The sequence below is a fragment of the Tiliqua scincoides genome, chromosome 15, assembly GCF_035046505.1.
Source record: "Tiliqua scincoides isolate rTilSci1 chromosome 15, rTilSci1.hap2, whole genome shotgun sequence".
Classification (NCBI taxonomy): Eukaryota; Metazoa; Chordata; class Lepidosauria; order Squamata; family Scincidae; genus Tiliqua; species Tiliqua scincoides.
This window is the reverse complement of record NC_089835.1, coordinates 2,771,244-2,790,685: the sequence shown is the minus strand read 5'-3', so window position 1 is coordinate 2,790,685 and position 19,442 is coordinate 2,771,244. Positions and strand designations below refer to the sequence as shown.

Sequence of the window (19,442 nt, the reverse complement as noted above, 5' to 3'; positions counted from 1 at the left end):
CACCTCTAATTCACCTTTAATTCATGTAAACTTATGTAAATTTATTCAAATTTTAAATGTGAATTAATTCTTCCCCCCCCCCCCGGCATCCAACACGGTGTCAGAGAGACAATGTGGCCCTCCTGCCAAAAGCTTTGGACACCCCTGCGCTAGAGGGTTGTGTATCTGAAGTATCGCTAGAGGGTTGTGTATCTGTTGTGTATCTGTGTAGGTAGAGGTTGTGTATCTGAAGTGTATCGCTAGAGGGTTTCTGATCTGAAGTGTAACTTGCTGTTGGGCCCTGTAACTTGCTATAGGACTTTGTGTAACTTGAGGCAGGAATGTGCACCTGTGTAGGAATGAGTGCACCTGTTGCACTTTCAGGCAGTGGTGTTGCTAGCGGGGGGGGGGGGTTGGGCTGCACCAGGTGATGCGCACAAAGGGGTTGACAACACTACTGGCCAACACTTTTAAAATCTCGGTGTTTTTAAAACACCATCATGTTATATATCATTCAAAGCTTAATTTCATGCAGACTGCAATGAAACAAACCACATTCAATATCTCTAGTCCAGTGTTTCTCAAACTGTGGGTCAGGACCCACTAGGTGGGTCACCAACCAGTTTCAGCTGGGTCCCCATTCATTTCAATATTTTATTTTTAATATATTAGACCTGATGCTACCATGGAATGTGGCATTTGGGGAAATGTTTCAGATCTGTGCTTTTAACAGGCTACTCTGTATATGCTTTTAACAATAATAGTCAATGGGACTTACTCCTGGGTAAGTGTGGGAAGGATTGCAGCCTAGGATTGTTAGAAAGTTCCCTGCTTGATGATGTCACTTCTGGTCATGACATCACTTCCAGTAAGTCCTGACAGATTCTCATTCTAAAAAGTGCTGGTGCTAAAAGTTTGAGCACCACTCATCTATCAAAGGTTATAGCCAAAAAACTAGTGGGGCGGGGCAAGAGTGCATCACTGTCATGAATATGTACAGTTCAGGCCTAGTAGCATTGCAAAGCCTGAACCAAGCTAAAACTGCTTGTATTTCCTAGCTGCTAGGAATTTACAACTCAGTGGAAGGTGATAAAGTAGCACCTAGGCAGCCAGAAAGACGCCCATCAAGGATAGAATGCAGCTGCAGATCTCCAGGGGAGAGGGAAGAGCTGAGAGGGCGAACTTCCAGCCCCACTTCCAGAGGACAGGGTCTTTTGGTCTTTGTCTCTTGGTGAGATAGGTGATGGGTGCACATCCTGCCCTGCCAGGACCATGTGGCCTCTTAGGTAACTGGCCTGAGGATCTACAAAAGAAGCTGACCCAGGTGAGAGTCAGAGAATAATAGAGTTAGCCAGTTAGCTTTGTTGTTTTATGCTGATATGTTTCCTAGAAGTTTTTATGCCTCTAGCATTTGCTGCCTTTTGTAACTTTGTGTAACCCTATGTACTCAATAAAGTAAAAATCTTTTTACCATGTTGGTTCATTGTCTGTTGGGGACAAAGGTTCAGAATCCTGCCTAGCTGTTCAGCAAGCTACCAGAAATCCTCACTGTGGACTAGTTACTTGAGGACTGAGACTTTAAGTAAAGAAAGTGCTCAGTGCCTACAAGGGATATAGTTAAGCCTAGAGGGTCTCAGTTTCCCTGGACTGAGACACTGGCTCTTACAGGGTGGTGGCAGTACTACCGAACAGGGATCTTTGAGGGCTCTAGGGTTCAGAACCAAAACCCTGGGAGTGTGAGACCAAGTATACGACAGGCGGGGCAAGAGTGCATCACCACGCCTACTGCCTGGGGCATTGCCCTGCCCACTAAATGAGAGGAGGTCCATCATGGGGCCTCCAGCTCTGGGTGATGCAAACCCTGGTTACACAAACCCTAGCGTTACCACTGCTTTCAGGTAAAGTGTGGAATTTGGTTTCGAAGCCCAGCTCTGTTGGAAGTGGAGTTGGCTGGGGCCCCTTGGGCTGGATGCTGTGGGGAGAAGCCCAGTTTTGGTGCAGAGTTGGGGACAGAGCGAAAGGGGAGGGGGAGAGAGGGGCAGCGGTGCCAACTGAAGAAGCCTCTCCCTCTCCCTCACTGCAGGGGACAACTCGGCAGTCTCTGGGGGCAATGCTGGGACTCGCCAAGTGGTACCCACAGACAGCAGTGTTGGCAACAACCAGAAAAAAGACACTCAAGGCTGGGGACCCTCGCTTGGGTAGGGGCTGCCTGCTTGCTTTTCAAGCCAGTTTAAGTGCCCAGCCTGTGGACACAGTGAGTTGTTTGCTGGTGCCTTCTGATGAGTCAACACTCTCTGGCTGTTGCACCCCCAGTCCGTATCTTGTACTCACAACCTCTGTGCCCCCCCAGCTCAATTGTGCACAGCTGCGTGCCGGACTGTCATCTGGTACTGGACACTCTCCGGTTCCCAGCCTTTGAGATTTCAGATATTGCTGGATTTATATTCCTCCTGCTCCCTCTACTCCAGCAACGCTTCCAAACAGAGAAGGCAGGAAGAGAGGCGAGAGCGGGGAGCCTCTGAGAGGGGAGGGCTCCTTCTCCCCCCTTCCTGTTGTGGGTTGGGGAATCAGTGGGGAACAAGAGGGGCTTGCTCTTGGAGGGGGCCTGAACTTTGCACCCCACGGGGCTCTCTCTGCCTCGGCCACCAGGCCCATGGGTGCCGTGCCAAGCCTACTGATGTCTGGGCGAGCGTGCCTGGCACACGTCGTCCCCCCCCAGGCCTCGTTCCCCCCTTCCCCTCGCATGTGGCATTCCAGTCACATCCAGAAAGGGCACTTGGCATGCAGCACAGACAGCCACAGTTTCAAGAAGTAACCGCTGCTGCCTGGTGGGCAAGAGAAGTGGCGTTGGGGAGGGGATCTGGGGGAGCCGCAAAGGACGTCTCTCGCTTGGCAGTCCAGGCCCCGTGTCGCACGTTCGCACGGGAGAGCCAGGGAGGGTCGGGGAGAAGCTGGCTGAAGCATTTTCTTAGTGCGTGAGGCCAGTGCTACCATTCTCCGCCTGTGAAGATGGTGCGTTTCCGGTGAGATGGGATTACAACCTCAGTCTCACTGAACACAATGGACTTACTTCTGAGTAAAATAAATCACACTGAATTCCAACACCGCTATTCATCAGCGATTACTACATTTGTATTGTTTATCCAGCCTCTCCTCCATACAAGGGTCTCTTCCCCCGTCCCCCACCCCACAGGAACCCTTCAAGGTAGGGGACGCTGCGGAGGTGGCGTCACTAAGGTTTATATCACCTGGGGCAGGAGGCCAGCGCATCATCTTCCTATGCAGTGGGCGGGGCAATGCCCAGGTAGTGGGCATGGTGATGTCGTCTAGCCCCCACCCACCCCCGCTGGCTTTTTGGCTATAACTTTGGATAGAATAGAGTCAACCCAGTGTGTTTCATTACATTCTGCATGAAGTTGCACATTGACTGATATGTACTTTGATGATATATGAAAATACCAAGATTTAGAAAATTTTGGCCAGTAGTGGTGTCACCCCTCCCCCTGCGCGTCACCCGGTGTGGCCTGCCCCGCCTAGTGACGCCACTGGGCTGAGGAATGGTGACTACCCCCCATCTCCAAACCTTTCACATGTCCGGGCAAGCAACAGAATTTCACAGGTAGTTTGCCATGTACCCGAAAGTCTCATGCTGCTACCAGATCTTCCCAAATTCCGAGCACTGCCCTTTGTGTGCCAGGCCAAAAGCTTCTTCTGTGTTTCTTTGAGCATTAATCCCAGCAGGCTAATTTTAATCAGCTTCTCTTGCCTGGTTTGCCCCACCAATGGTTTTACTGGTGGCTGATTAGCAGGTGTTTGCTTTTGTCATCTTTTTATTTGTGTGCAAAACCTTCTTTTCGTTTTCTCTTCATTCATTCACTCTTTTTTTTTTTTTTTTTAATGATGCTTGATGCTTCCATGGAATTTTGGGTATGTGAATGCCCTTTTGGCAAGAAGTGGGCACAGGAGTCTTTTAAATCAGTACATCCATCGGTGAATGGATAGCACGAAGCGACATCATCCAGGGGTCAAGAAGAGACAGCTGACCCCTGTGTAAATATGTGTTGAATAATAATGCGACTTTTAGATGTTTTCTTGAGTATGCAACATGCTTCCTATGTACCACCTTGATGTAATCATTACAACTCTGCCGGGTAAGTGAATATTCTTCTCCCCATACCGCAGATGGAGAAGACTGAGGGTACAATCCTAACCAGACCTACTCAGAAGTAAGTCCTGTTTTGTTCAATGGGGCTTAGGAAAGTGTGGTTAGGATTGCAGCCTGAGGGTATGTGCAACCTCCTGATTTTAGAAGTGGGCTCCCTCAGAATGCCAGGTGCAAGGGAGGGCACCAGGATGAAGGTCTCTTGTTGTCCTGTGTGCTCCCTGGGGCATCTGGTGGGCCGCTGTGAGATGCAGGAAGCTGGATTAGATGGGCCTTTGGCCTGATATAGCGGGGATCTTCTTAAGAACCTAAGAAGAGCCCCACTGGATCAGGCCAAAGGTCCAGCTTTTGTTCTTATGAGGCTGTTTGGCTTGGAGGCTGTTGCCGCAAAGACTGGTTTCACTTGAGCCTTTTTGGACTTGCTGCTGAGGCTTCTCTGAGGACTGAATTATTTGTATTTGAGTTCTTGTATCTCAGAGAATGGATTTAGGCTGAATTGTATCTTGGGGTGGCAGGGAAGCTTTTCCCATCACCAGCCTCTGCTTAAAGCCTGCCTTTCCTGGAGCTAAATGGCTTGGTGCTGAGATGTCAAGACATCCCATTGAATTCTGCAGGACTTGCTCCCTTGCTGCTGCGTGGAGGATTGGGCTGTCAGTCATTAGATGGGTAAAGGCGAAGGGCAGGGAAAACAGACTAGGCTGTTGCGTTGCCAACTTTTTAAATTGGCCTTTGCTCCTGTGCCTTTAACCACAGCAGATCTCTGGCAGCTCTTAAAAGCTTAGGGGGCAGTCCAAGGAAGAGGGTCTGCGTGGCTGGAAATTTTGCAGCAGGTCTCACCTCGGCTTTGATTTTGATTTTAAACAGTGGCTGAAAACTTTAATTAAAAAGCTCCAAACATACTTTTTTTAAAAAAATGTAATTAGCATTTTCAGTCCTGGCCTTCACTGTGAGGTTGCAGAGAAGTTCCGATTAAACAGAGAGCAAATCTTTTTTGCAAGGGGTGGCAGTCTTGAGCAATAGCCCTCGTGGAGTATGATTTTACTCCACTGTAGCTGCTGTTGATACAAGGGCCATCATTGTACAGGGCGCTTTTGCAAAGGGTGAGAGACTAGATCCCTGCCCCAAGGGGCTTGCAATTGAGATATGGAGGTGAAGGGGAATGGAGGAAGGGGAAAACAGGGAAGTGAGGGTGAATGCATCAGTTGCATGTCCTTCCCTTATGAAAGGGAATGAAGACAGAGCTGTGGGGCTGAGGCAGAAAGGGTGAGCTTTGAGAAGGGCCTTGGTTCTGTCTTGCGTTTGGGTGATGTGTTGTTGTCTGTCCTGCACCTCTATAAGCAGTGCTTTGGTCACACATAGTTGCTCTCCTCAAATTTGTTGTCACCCTTCTGGTTTGGTTGGTTGGCAACCTTCAGTCTCGAAAGACTATGCCTACAGCACCCAGTATTCCCAGGTTTGGTCATGTCACCCTTCTGGTTTGGTTGGTTGGCAACCTTCAGTCTCGAAAGACTAAGCCTTACAGCACCCAGTATTCCCAGGCGGTCTCCCATCCAAGAACATAAGAACATAAGAACATAAGAACAGCCCCACTGGATCAGGCCATAGGCCCATCTAGTCCAGCTTCCTGTATCTCACAGCGGCCCACCAAATGCCCCAGGGAGCACACCAGATAACAAGAGACCTCATCCTGGTGCTCTCCCCTACATCTGGCATTCTGACTTAACCCATTCCTAAAATCAGGAGGTTGCGCATACACATCATGGCTTGTACCCCATAATGGATTTTTCCTCCAGAAACTCGTCCAATCCCCTTTTAAAGGCATCTAGGCTAGATGCCAGCACCACATCCTGTGGCAAGGAGTTCCACAGACCGACCACGCGCTGAGTAAAGAAATATTTTCTTTTGTCTGTCCTAACCCGCCCAACACTCAATTTTAGTGGATGTCCCCTGGTTCTGGTATTATGTGAGAGTGTAAAGAGCATCTCCCTATCCACTCTGTCCATCCCCTGCATAATTTTGTATGTCTCAATCATGTCTCTCCTCAGGCGTCTCTTTTCTAGGCTGAAGAGGCCCAAACGCCGTAGCCTTTCCTCATAAGGAAGGTGCCCAAGTACTAGCCAGGCCTGACCCTGCTTAGCTTCCGAGATCTATTTGTAGTCCTGAATTGTAAGTGGCCTTGAGCTCCAGCGTAGGAAAGGTGGGATATAAATCTTTTAAATAAATAAACGAGAGAAGTCCTTTTACTGTAACTGTTTAATTTGGTTTTGTTATTGCAAGTTGCCCAGCCCCGGCTCCTGTTCACCCTGCGCAAGCCGGAGCCTCCAAATACCTTGGTGGCAGGTGACCCCACCGGAGGTCAGGCTGCATCCAGCATCAAGGCCCCTGCAGACAGACCACAGGGTGGGGGTCCCACAGCAGGGTTGCTTCCCAGCCTGTTTCCGGTGAGGCCTGCCAGGGGAAGGGAGCCATCCTGGCTATTGCAGCCCAACCATTTATCATGCCGATATTATAGGCTGGGACAGCAGATGCAAAGCGCTATTGATCGGACTGTCACGGGAGAAGGACGGCACGGGGCAGGCGTCAATAAGAGCTGGAGGATGCCCAGACCCCCCCCCCACCCCTCTGTAAATCACATCCTCAGGAGTCAATCTCTCCCCCCCCCCCCCCCGAGAAGCCACCTCTTTAATGGCAAGAGCCAGCGCTCTCTAAATCATTCGGCCGAGGGCAGAGATGGAGGTGTGTCCGCTATTGACAGCCTGCGAGGAATCGGACATGGAGCTGTGATAACGGGCGGCCCAGCAGCTATAAATCACCCAGGCGGGGAACTTGGCTTCTCCTGGGAGCAGCGCAAAGATAATGAACTTTCCTTCCTGCCCCAACAATCTCTGGGGCTCCCCTCCTGAGCACATTTTCCTACCCCCACTCTTGCTGGGTGTGCACGTTCACAAGACAGGCTTGTCTTAATGTCATTTTTGTGCTCTCATTTGAGGGTTGAGCTTTTTGCGCGCAGAAAATCAGAGGTAGCCAGAGAAAGCCGAGTGTGCTGGGAAGTGGATTTCTAGCCCCCAAGTGCCCTTTGAAGGTTTGGCTGACGGCTTTCGGGTAGGATTCCAGGTCTGTTGTGTCAGCAAACCTTGGGGAGGAGGGCAGGGACCACGTTCCTCACAAATTATAACTCAACACCTTTTGAGCATGTGGAACTGACCGCCACAAGATTTGGCAGTGGTTGCACTAGCACTAAATTCGACCACTTCCAAGAAGGCCGTATATACAGTTATTTGTTGCGGTGGGGAATCTCCTTGATGTATGCTCATTCTCTCCACCTCTCCTTACTCTATTTTGAGAGACATGCACTCTGCACCTGCTCAGGGGCATGCATTCATACCGTAATCGCTTCCAGCTGACCCTCATTTTGGTTGGCAGGTTGCTGCTGGATAACTCAGAAATAGTCTTGGTGTCTTCCTCAGTGGAAGCCAATGGTCAGGGCAGAGTGACCTGATTCTCTCTGTCTGCAGGTGGAATGAGTTTGGGGGAGGTGGGGAATGTGCAATATGTTTCTCCCTAATTCCTGGTGCGCGAGGACGATCACGCACTACTGCGTGAAGTGCACTCTGTACCTGCTCAGGGGCATGTCCATCTGGTCATGTTTTTTGTGGCTGAACCTGCAGGCATTGAAAACAAACACCAACGCTAAGCCTCGGCACAGACTGAGCATTGATTTTTCTCCTGCGCACAGAGCTTGGTCTGCTATATAGGCGGTGTGTGTCTTGTGAGCCAGCGGCCTTCTCTCGCGCAGAGGGTTAATTTTTTAACTCCTTGCACTGATCTGTTCCCAAGCCCCCAAACCTGCCTTCCTGGAGGCTTTCGCATTTCCACCTACCTGCCTTGTAATTGAATTTCATGCCAGGCTGGGTGCCCGCCCGCCTCTGACTCGCATTGTGTCTGATAATTTCTTTTCTCTCTTTCTCGTCGAACCAGGCGATGGGGGAATTTTCTCTCCCTGTTTTTGTTCTGCCTTCCATCTTCCTGGCTCTCTGGAAACCAGTGCTGCAGCGGCGAGGGCAATCTGCATGATTAAATCGATGCGCGCACAAATGGCAGATCGACAAGACAGATTTTTTAATTGGGGGCCTCGCTCTCGCTATATATATTTTAGCTAAAATAAATAAAAACTGCAGCCCTCAAGCACAGGCGGAGGCTGCTTTATCTTGATGCAGGGATTTGTCAAAGGAAAAATTGGTAGGATCCTAGAAGGGCAGATCTCAGAAGCCTTCCGGGCAGGGAGTGCAGAGGCATAGCTAGGAGGTGATGTAGCTACTCCCGCCAAACATGGAGGCCAAGACCAGTGGTGGCCGTCACAGTTGATTTTGTATTAGCTTCCTTAGACAGCTGCCTGATTCACGTCTCCACTACAGTGGTCCCCATTTCCTAGACTTTGGCCAATTCTAAAATCTAGCCAATAGAGGGCATAACCACCACCACCCCACGCCCCGCCCAAGAAAATGCTTGCTATCTAAGTAGAACCTTCAAGTTCAGGGGCAGTCTACCTTTAAGTGTTGGTTGCTGGAGGGCTGTAATGGAGAGTGGCTCTTGCTTTCAGGAAGCCCAGCAGTGGCATAATGAATGAATGCATCCCCCTTGGCTACCATGGCCCAGAGTCGGATTCAGCAGGGTGGCCCTTTCTGCTTGTAGGATGCCCAGCAGGGAGCCACACCTTGTGTTGTGTAGCCTTTGTGGACTGCCTGCAAGGCGTGAGCTCGAAAACCAGCATCAGACCAGAAAGTGCTGGTGAAGCGAGAGGCTTAGAGAGCAAGACAAGCTGAAAAGGCCGCCTCTAACTGTCTCCAGTGCTGAAATCTTGGCAGCAGAGCCCCCCCCCCCCATGTTGACTGAGCTGAGTCGGTGCAGGGACTCCAGATTGCCTCCAGGAGTAGCAGCAGGTGGAGGCCTTCCCCGCAGGGAACAAGGGGTGGGAGGCAAACTAGCAGGCTGCCTCCAGGCACTGAAAGCAAGCCAAGCCCTCCCTGGGGTCAGCGAGTCACTCTCAGAGTGGAGGGGGCATCTGGCCGCCTAGAAGCTGATGCGGCAGGGCTGGAGCCCTTTCCCAACTGCCAGCCCCCAAGTTGGGAAGACATCATCAACTACTAAGAGAATAAAATCTGGATTAATTGTGTCGGAATGAAGGCGATCCCGTCGGCTCCTAAGAAGTGCCTCCCATTTCCAGCTCCCAGCATTCCAGCCACTAGGCACAGAAGCCCTGAGATGGTTGGCAAGCACAGACAGAGACTTGCACAGCCTGGTTTTTTGTTTTTTTGCTTAGAAAACCTCACAATTAACATGTGCTTGATTTTAAGGAAATCTACTAATAAATTAAATGAGTGCTTGAGTTTTTGTTGTTGTCTGTTGTACATTACAGTGTTGCTGTCATTGTCCCCCCCCCCCTTTTCACAACTGCGCCCTTGCTAACTACCACCAGAGGCCCGGGGAGGGGTAGGGAGGGGCGAGGACCATCCTTCCTTTGTGAAGGTGCCTCTTTTAATCTGTACAGTTGAATTGCTCAGTTCTGTTTGTTCTTGGCTGCTTTTTGTTGGCTAACTGTGGTGTGCTGTTGGGTGCTTTTTGTTAAACAGCCTTCTAAAAACATGACCCCCCCCCCCCCACCCTTATGAAATTCATCAGGAAGCAGGATGCAAAGACTCCCCCTTACAAGTATAATTCTTTCAGTTTCAGTTGGCAACCTTCAGTCTCGAAAGACTCTGGTACCGCGCTCTGAAAGGTGGTTCTGGAACAGCGTCTAGTGTGGCTGAAAAGGCCGATTCGGGAGTGACAATCCCTTCCACACCGGGAGCAAGTGCAGCCTGTCCCTGGTCTGTCTCCCTGGCTATGGGCCTTCCTTCTTTGCCTCTTAGCCTCAGACTGTTGGCCAAGTGTCTCTTCAAACTGGGAAAGGCCATGCTGCACAGCCTGCCTCCAAGCGGGCCGCTCAGAGGCCAGGGTTTCCCACTTGTTGAGATCCACTCCTAAGGCCTTCAGATCCCTCTTGCAGATGTCCTTGTATCGCAGCTGTGGTCTACCTGTAGGGCGCTTTCCCTGCACGAGTTCTCCATAGAGGAGATCCTTTGGGATCCGGCCATCATCCATTCTCACGACATGACCGAGCCAACGCAGGCGTCTCTGTTGCAGCAGTGCATACGTGCTAGGGATTCCAGCACGTTCCAGGACTGTGTTGTTTGGAACTTTGTCCTGCCAGGTGATGCCGAGGATGCGTCGGAGGCAGCGCATGTGGAAAGCACTCAGTTTCCTCTCCTGTTGTGAGCGAAGAGTCCATGACTCGCTGCAGTACAGAAGTGTACTCAGGATAATTATCAGTAAAGGATAATTCTTTACTCCCCACCAATTCTGCTTAGTTTCTATGACTGGCCAATTGGAGGACTGAAAGGCCAAAGATCCAGGCTGGGTTTTCCATTTACACACCATTTCCTTGGTTGGTTCCTGCCCCCCACCCCACTTGCTTTGCCCGGATTCTCCCCTCCATTCTCATCAGCTGGACCAGCTGACAAACTGGAGTGTGGGAACAGTCTGGTAAGAGCCCCCCTCGCAATGCTCATCACTGCTGTGTAGACAGGAGGTACTTCACACGGAAACAGATGCTGAGTGTTGGACGCTGGCAAGGCCAGCCCCGCTGACATTGGCACACCCTGTATGTGTGACCATATAACCGACATATGCACACACACCCCAAAGCAGACTTTCAGGGTGTGGGTATTGCTGGCTCAATAGCACCCCCTGCAGGTTCTTTGGATATTCTTCGAATCTAAGGCCTTTGAATCTAAGGCCTTACTTGACATCCCCTGGGGGCTGGGGATAAGGATAGGCCCTCAGTTTGGCTGTACTTGTCGTAAGAGGCGACTAAACAGCCACCGGGTAGATGGGACTCGTCAGCCTGGGAAGGCAGCTCATCCGAGAGAAGGAAAACTCTGATCCCAAACCTCCACTGCCTTGTGGCTACATCCAGTTATGGAAAAGGCTTCAGGAGTCAACCTCGAGGCAAAATCCGGAGCCGGAGTCCCTGAGGCAGTTCGTGGCTGTACACAGTCACGCTCTGGCAACTCCTGCAACGCCACTGGAACCAACCGTATTGGCTTCTGCCTTTCCACTGGACCACTTCAGCGACGTGGAGAGGGGGGATTTGCTGCATGGGTAACAGCCTATCCTCCATATCTCCCTTACCCAGGCTTCACACACTGGAGAGGACACTCCAACTTCGCCATACGATGTCGGCACAACACGGGAAGCAGCAGTTTACCGGTTATAAGTCTTCGCTCGATTGGCATAGAGCGTGACGCCAGGGGCTGCTTCCGACGGTGGGAGAGATCATTGCATCTCATTGGGCAGCTACTGCCCACCTTAAGCTGGGCAGTCCCCAGTCAGTAAGGTGTTACAGACCAGGGACAGACTGCACTTGCTCCCAGTGTGGAAGGGACTGTCACTCCCGAATCGGCCTTCAGAAAAGGCTTCAGAAGTCAACCTCGAGGCAAAATCCGGAGCCGGAGTCCCTGAGGCAGTTCATGGCTGAACACAGTCCCGTTCTGGCAACTCCTGCGACGCCGCTGGAACCAACCGTATTGGACTCTGCCTTTCCATTGGACCATTTCAGCGACGTGGAAAGGGGGGATTTGCTGCATGGGAAACTGTCTATCCTCCATATCTACTCTACCCAGGCTTTGCGCACTGGAGAGGACACTCTGTTCCAGATTCAGATCGCAATACCATAGTCTTCCGAGACTGAAGGATGCCAACATAAATATAGGGAGATAAATGTTTGAGCATCTTTTTTTCTGGTGGGTTTTCCCCACACGTCCATCAATGACAAAGGCTGGTCACATAGCTAAGCCCCCTCAAGCCTTGGGCTGCCTCATTACAAGAAATAGATTGAGATTTTTTTGCAAATAGATAAATAAAATGTTACTTTGTAAATAAATAAAAATATTTCTTTCTGGTTCACTTTTTTAAACGTCTCATAGAGCTAGGTTTTAAAACGTGTCATTTTAAAAGTGGGTCCCAGTGCTAAAAGGTTTGAGAACCACAGCTCTAAACAAACTGGCTTGGTCTGGCATTTTAGATTAATGAATTAAAAATGCTAATCCATAACCACCCCTCCTCCTTGCTGTGACATTCTCTGATTTCATCCCCCCTTCCACTAACTCTGTCTTTCCATTTTTGCCTTTTGAGGACAGGAAATGGTGTTTGGAACATGATTACATTTCAGGGTTCATTGCCAGGTGGAGACCGCAGCGCAAAGGGAGGTAAAATCATGTGCCCTTGCACCCCCACACTTGGATCTATGTACAGACCACCCTGCTGCACATAGATCCAAGGCGGCTTCAAACTGTCAAATCGTAAGAGCTCTTCTCGTACCACCACTTTTGATTACCTCCTCTTTTCTTCTGCTACAATGCAAATGCCCTGCTGATGTGGGCTAAAAAGGGGCAAAGCTACCTTCCCATGTCAGCTATTTGAACAAGCATAGCAGCATGTTTTGTTCATTGTGCAAAGGCTAGAGGACAGGTTGTGGTGGAGTAAGACAGTGCCCAGTCTGGAGCCTCCAGCAATGCACACCAGTGGACGGGGAGTTGTTGTGCCAGCAAAGTTATGCGCAGACCAGGCCTGGTACACTACCAGCCTGCCCTTGTTCTGAGCAATGAAATACTGGCTGGCGTACCTTGGGTGCCCTGGTGCTTGTTTCTTGTCTGCTCACTGTGAGCAAAGAGCGACAGAGTGATGGAGAGGGAGGAAGCCCTTGACTGAACGTTATACACTCCGAGAAGAATATATATACGTTCTGAGTAACTTCACCCTAATAAAAAGAACATTAAATTACATATAGCAATGCTGTCATTCAGCGGTTAAGTGTGTATTTAATTTTTAAAAAAAAACCTGGAACATTTCACCTACAGCTATTTTAAATTTTATATACCACCCTTTGGTGATGCGAGGGCTTTTTAGCCTAAGATCCAGACTGAAAAGACTCAATGGGCAGGTCTGCTTAGAAGGAATTGTCACCCAGAGTAAACTCTCCGAGTCGCTCTGCGGATTTACATCCCATGATAAGCACTGAGAGGTTTGGGCTGGTTCCGTTTCCTGGGCCTTCAGGCTATTTTTAAGGATTTGGACTGTGGCACAAGCTTATTTTAGAGAATTAGCAGAAACACAACTGCAAAGCTCTCTAGTTTGGTCCAACAACTCTGTCCTTGTTGGCATTATTAACTTCAGTTTGAACATCAGAAGAGCCCTGCTGGATGAGGCCAAAGGCCCATCTAGTCCAGCTTCCTGTATCTCACAGCGGCCCACCAAATGCCCCAGGGAGCACACAAGACAACAGACACATAAGAACAGCCCCACTGGATCAAAGGCCCATCTAGTCCAGCTTCCTGTATCTCACAGTGGCCCACCAAATGCTTCAGGGAGCAGGAGGTCTGGTCTAGAGGGTTGAGCCTCCATTTGCCCGAAGATAACATCCGCAGGTTGCCAGTTCGAGGTCACCGGCACCGTGCGACCTGGAAGCAGCTGACAAGCTGAGCCGAGTTATTCCATCTGCTCTGAGCGTGGGAGGATGGAGGCCAGAATGTGAAACCAGATCAGAAAGAAACATCTGAACGTTGTGGTTCTTGGAAGACAGAACCTTCTTTCAATTGTAAAAAGCCCTACGGGGATTTAAATAGCCTGCCTATATAAACCGCCTTGATTAAAGTCTTGAATAAAGACCAAGAAAGGCGGTATATAAATACCTGTATGTATAAATAAATAAACACACTAGACAACAGACACAACCTGCGTCCTGCTGCCTTCCCCTGCATGTGGCAATCAGAGGCAGCCTACCTCTGCCTTGCACATACCTACCATGACTTGCAAACCGTGATGAACTTTTCCTCCAGAAACGTGTCCGGTCTCTTCTTAAAGGTATCTAGGCAAGATGCAAAGGAACTAGGCATGAACTGGCTGTGTTCTGGTTCCAGCTCTTAACTCTCCTCTCCTTCTCCTTCCAGATGTCATCCATACAGTGGGACCCATCGCCCAGGGGGAACCCAGTGAGACCCAAGAGGCTGAACTCGGCAACTGCTACAAGAACAGCCTGAAACTCACCCTAGAGCACAAGCTGCGCACGGTGGTGAGTGGGCAGGAGAAAAGCCTTCTCCCCTGACGACCTAACCCGAATGTGTGAATGCATTCGCTTCGTGAACCAGTGTCTGCAAAGTGACTGACTGCTTTGAAACACACAGAGGGGCATTCCCCCCATAGGCAGCAAGCCATTCCCCCCCCCAAATGTCACTCCCGCCCTGGGATGGCCGTCAATGCCATGCAATTATTTGGACAACTAGACTTTTGAAATTTCCCACCAATCTACATTTATCTTCCATCCCGCTTAGGTTAAACTCAGATTCACAAGAAGAGAGGCCCACCACTAGGACAGAACAGTTTCGGGGTTTGTTCCGGAAAAATCCACACGTCCTTTTCCCCAGTGCAGAAATAATGCAGGCCAGATCCGTTGGTTTGGAAAAACCCAAAAATAATCTCCCCTTTTAAAAGAAAGTTTCTAACCCTGATGATTACAGGAGTGGGGCAAGAGTACCCAGGAAACCTCAGAAGCCAGACTGCTGACTATGCAAGGTTTTGTCACGGCTAGGGTCAGGAGAGGGGAGTTGGCGAGGCCCCCAGGACCCTGCCCTCCTCCTCCCCTCTCCCCATGACAGAAACCTAAAATTTAACCAGAGAGGAACATTGTAGAAAATAAAGTCCACTTGCCGGATTCTGTTTGTTGCCCCTTTGCTGGCTCTCAGTTCATTGGCTGCTGCTCTAATTTTGTTGTATTTTGATTAAGTTTGCTGTTTTCTTCCCAGGCGCTGCCTTGAGCTCTCTTCCAATTGGAAAAGGCCGGGTGGAAATTCCCTTAAATTAATTAGTTAATTTACCATAGGCCATCCACCGAATGTTAGCTGTAGTGCATGATGAGGACTGACGAGTGCAGAATGTTATTCCCCCCCCTCCGTCCCCCAAGGTTAGGAAGCTCCTCCTACAAGCCACTTAATTGGCAGGGCCCCTGGCAGCAGTCAGACAGAGGAAGGGGTCTTTCTCAGCCCTGCTTGCTATGGGAAACTGGGACCTCCTGTGTTGGAGGGCTTTGCCCCGGAGCTATAGCCCGACTCTGCAAAGGTCGCCACCCAACCCCAGAACTTGCTTGTCTGCAGTGTTATGCGCAGAAATGACTCCACAAAGCTTTCCGCCACACCAGATCCAAAGCTACTGGTAGAGGCCAGCCACACTGGCTGGTTTGTCAACTGGGATTCAGCACTGGAATGGGAGAACTGCTAAAATGATGAGAGGAAGTAAGGGGGCAAAACTCCCTCTCTTGCAAAACTGCAGGGGCGGGGGGTCAGCTTGCTGAATGATGAGAATGAGCGCCTTTTGCCTACACAGGGAGGAGCTTTGGGCAAGGCAGTCACAAGACCGGATTGGGACCCTTGAACAGGAGAGGGGCCCTTTAGCAGGAGGCAAAGCATAAGGGTCTTGATCCACCTCTCCCACTTGGGGCTGCTATCTGCCCTTGGAAGGATGAGCCCACTAGCACAGTCCCAACTACTGGGGACAAACAGTGACTGCCCTCCACCTTAATCTTCCATTTGTCTGTTTAACTTTTCAAGTCTTTAGATTTGTAAACATACAAACCCCTTTTGATTAATTTGGATTACGACAGTGATTTAAGTTTGTGGGTTACGATTTAATCTCTTGTTAGCCTGTGGCTGAAGCAATTTAACTTCACTGTCATGGCCAGAGAGCACTCTGACCACATTAATGTAACTACCTCCATGTCCTGGTGTTACATGGTCCAATGCTCGTGTGTGTACACGCAATCCTTGCTCTGGTCACCCAGAGTGGGAGAAAGAGGCAGGTCTTAGCCAGGAGTCATTGCTGGCGCAAACAAAAGTGGTATGCAACTCCAGGAGAGGGGCCTTCTCCCTAACTTCCGAGTAAAAACAGACAAGGAAAGACACCGCTTGGCTCCTACTGAGGTTTGGGCAGGAGGTCTGGTCTAGAGGGTAGAGCCTCCGTCTGCCTGAAGATAACATCCACAAGGTCGCCAGTTCGAGGCCACCGGCACTGTGCGACCTTGGAGCAGCTGACAAGCTGAAGCCGAGCTATTCCATCTGCTCTGAGCGTGGGAGGATGGAGGCCAGAATGTGAAGCCAGATCGGAATGAAACACCTTGAATGTAGTCGTTCTTGAAAGAAAGAACCTTCTTTGAAATTGTAAAAATCCCTATTTAATAGGGATTTAATAAAGCCTGCCTATGTAAACCGCCTTGAATAAAGACCAAGAAAGGCAGTATATAAATACCTGTTATTATTATTATTATTATTATTATTATTAGCCTTTGAATCCATTTTGAACACAAGGGTCCAGCCCTGGCACCCACAGCGCCTCCCCATTTCTGGCTTAACCAGGTGTCTTTTTCCCCCAAGCTCACACAGTTGGACTCTGTGCATGCTCAAGAGGTGCCTGCCATGGCCATTTCCCATGAGTGAGCCCCCTCCTGCCCACACCCAGGAGGGACCAAGACTTGGAAGACTGGAAGATTTGTAGGCAAGCTTACTCTATTATGCCTAAAGGCAAACCGAAAACACACAGATTCTAACTAATGCTGCTCCCCTTTCTTTACCCACCCCTCAGGCCTTCCCCTGCATCTCGACAGGCGTATTTGGTGAGTATCAGGGTTCAATCCTGAACCGGGGGGGGGGAAGAGAACCAGGATGGCATCTGCTCCGCATGTCCCACCCCTCTGCCATCTTCTACAGGCTACCCCAACGAGGCTGCCGCTGAGGTTGTGCTGCACACCCTGCGCAAATGGCTGGAGGAGAACAAAGACAAGGTGAGGGGGCTGCAGGATGGCCCACTGGAAATGGGTGGCCAGCAGATCGCACTGCCCTCTTAAGAACGCCAGCCTATACTGGGCCCAGATCCTTGCATGCTGGATGGTCGGACACAGGGCTATTTCTTGGATATATTTGGGGCACCGATTCCAAAAATGACATCCGTTTTGCGCTATCAGCTCTGGTTTCGGAGATACGGCATCACCACCTTAAAAAGGTGTGCAGAAACAATGTACATTGTTATTTTATGAGTGTATAACTCAATCTGATGTGGCCATTTTGGGATTCAGCATCCCAAATAGACCCAAGAATAGATCTAACTTCCAAAGTACCAAAACTTTGTTTGTGGGGGGGGGGGGGGGGTTTGAGCAGTGTAATCTCTGTCAGGGTCTTGGATATACGCACCCCGGGGCAGGGTGAGGGCAGAGCCAATCTGGAGGGCTGGAGGGCTTGCTGGAGGGCTTGCTGTGCTCCTGAAGGACAGCAAATAGTAAACCTGGCAGAGGTGTGCACGCCTAAACAAAAATACACTGCCAAACTTTGAGAAGGGGGGTGTGTGTTCACACACGACTAATGGGCCCAATTTGGGCTTATGTTGGTTAAGGTAAGGATAGGGAAGAGGCGGGGTGACAGCTGGGACAGAAAGAAGTCTCCCAACAGTGAGAATGTAGATCAGGCTGGGATGCAGTGCTGGGCACGGACCCACTGGCAGTTAGCAAGACAGAAGGGCAAGCTGCCCCAAAGCATGGAAAGGCCAACCTCTACCCAGCACCCCGCACCTCCCGCCCCCCACATCTTTCCTGTTTGCCGCTACCTCGTTCCCTCGGACAGGTTGACCGGCTCATCCTCTGCGTCTTCCTGGAGAAGGACGATGAGATCTACAAGGAGAGGCTGCCCCGTTTCTTCCCAGTCGGTGAGTCACTGCTGGACATGCTTAACCAGAGTCCCAATTCCCTTCCCTGGGGGTGGTGGGGAGAGTCTCTCCAAGGAGTCACCTTTCGCCCCCTCCTCTGTTTCTAGCTTGAAGGCTCTTCTGGTGCTTTGGAGGGGGTAAGAGCTTTGAGCACGGTGTGGAATGTGAAATGAGTGACTGGGAAGGGGCACCTACTAACCCATTAATCTCCCTTGATTTGGGCCCTTGATTTTATACATCAGCAGGGAGGTTATATATTCAGCAGGGAGGGCCATGACTCCCAATAGTTCCATTTTTACCCAGAAGTGGAAGCCAGGCAGGGGCAGTATTGCACGTGCTGTAGCAGCAACCCTGGGGCTTAAATGCAGCATTTACTCTTCCAGCTGCCGCAAGCCGGGGGGGGGGAAGGGTAAATACAGCCATGATTCAGGTGTCCATCTCCCCCAACACTCCTCCTCCAGTGAAAATCAGAGTCGGCCCCGCCTCACCTTCCACCTGCTCAGTCTCAGCCTGATCACCTTGGAAGCCAAGGCTGCTGGTCTCTCTCACAGCCCTGTGCAGCCAGCAGAGAGCAGACAACTCCCAGATTTAGAAGGAGGTGCGTGTAGGGGCCAAAGGAGGAAAGGGGGAACAAGAGCCAAAAGGGCTTGGCTTATGTTCCTGCCCTCGGAGAAGAACAGGCCCAAGGGGATACTCTGTTTGGAGAGCCCTGGAAGACAAAGTGGGGGGGGGGATTGAGGAGGCCAACCTTGAGCTCCCAGAAGGGAGGTTTCCTGCAGAACAGTCGAAGTCAGGCAGGGCGGAAGGGGCTGCTTTGATGCAAGCAAGAGGACGCTTAATCAGCTCTCTGGGGAGGAGCGTGACTTGTGAAGGCCAAGGCAAAAGCAAAACTGCAAGCAGATAAGCGAGGACTGAAATTCCCGTCACGGAAAAGGAGGCGGTGGCAGGCAGGCAGGGGGGAAAGAGCGGTAGCTGAAACTGTGCCCAGAAATGTATGGGTGAGGGAGGATCGAGGCTCCCACCCACTGCCTCTGCACTAACAAAGGCCTGAGGGGCAGGACCTAGTGCTGGCTTCTCTAATGGCGCTTGCTGTGCTACCTCTCAGCATTAAGGAACGGAATCGTTTCTCAGCCCCTAAAGGTGCAACTCTTAACTCTAGGCAGATAAGGGGGGGGGCTCCGTTCTTCACTTCTTTTAGGCAGTGTGGGTTGGGCTAATGGAATATGCTGGAACTGAAGGGTGAGCACCACCACTCCCCCAACAATGCAGGACCTGACCTCTGCCTCTTTCTTTCCACCAGATGCCTTCGAGGGCTTGCACTCACGCCTCTGAGCATCTGTAGCCGGGACCATCCCGCTTGTGCAAGACAACACCTTCAAGAACACCACACACTTGGGGAGGAGGGGGAAGACACTGGATTCCACAACACCCACAAGCACCTGGAATAAACAAGTGCAAAACA

At 50.5% G+C, this 19,442-nt stretch overlaps 1 protein-coding gene across 1 annotated transcript in view; it reads left to right on the top strand.

Moving 5' to 3' along the window:
* The window catches only part of MACROD1 (mono-ADP ribosylhydrolase 1), a 31,293-nt gene extending 11,851 nt beyond the window's left edge, over positions 1-19,442 (top strand). Inside the window, exons 4-8 of the mRNA XM_066610391.1 lie at positions 14,188-14,309; positions 16,868-16,898; positions 16,993-17,066; positions 17,899-17,980; positions 19,281-19,442. Of these exons, the coding sequence (XP_066466488.1) occupies positions 14,188-14,309; positions 16,868-16,898; positions 16,993-17,066; positions 17,899-17,980; positions 19,281-19,312 (341 nt within the window). The 3' untranslated portion in view covers positions 19,313-19,442. The remainder of the gene's footprint in view (positions 1-14,187; positions 14,310-16,867; positions 16,899-16,992; positions 17,067-17,898; positions 17,981-19,280) is intronic.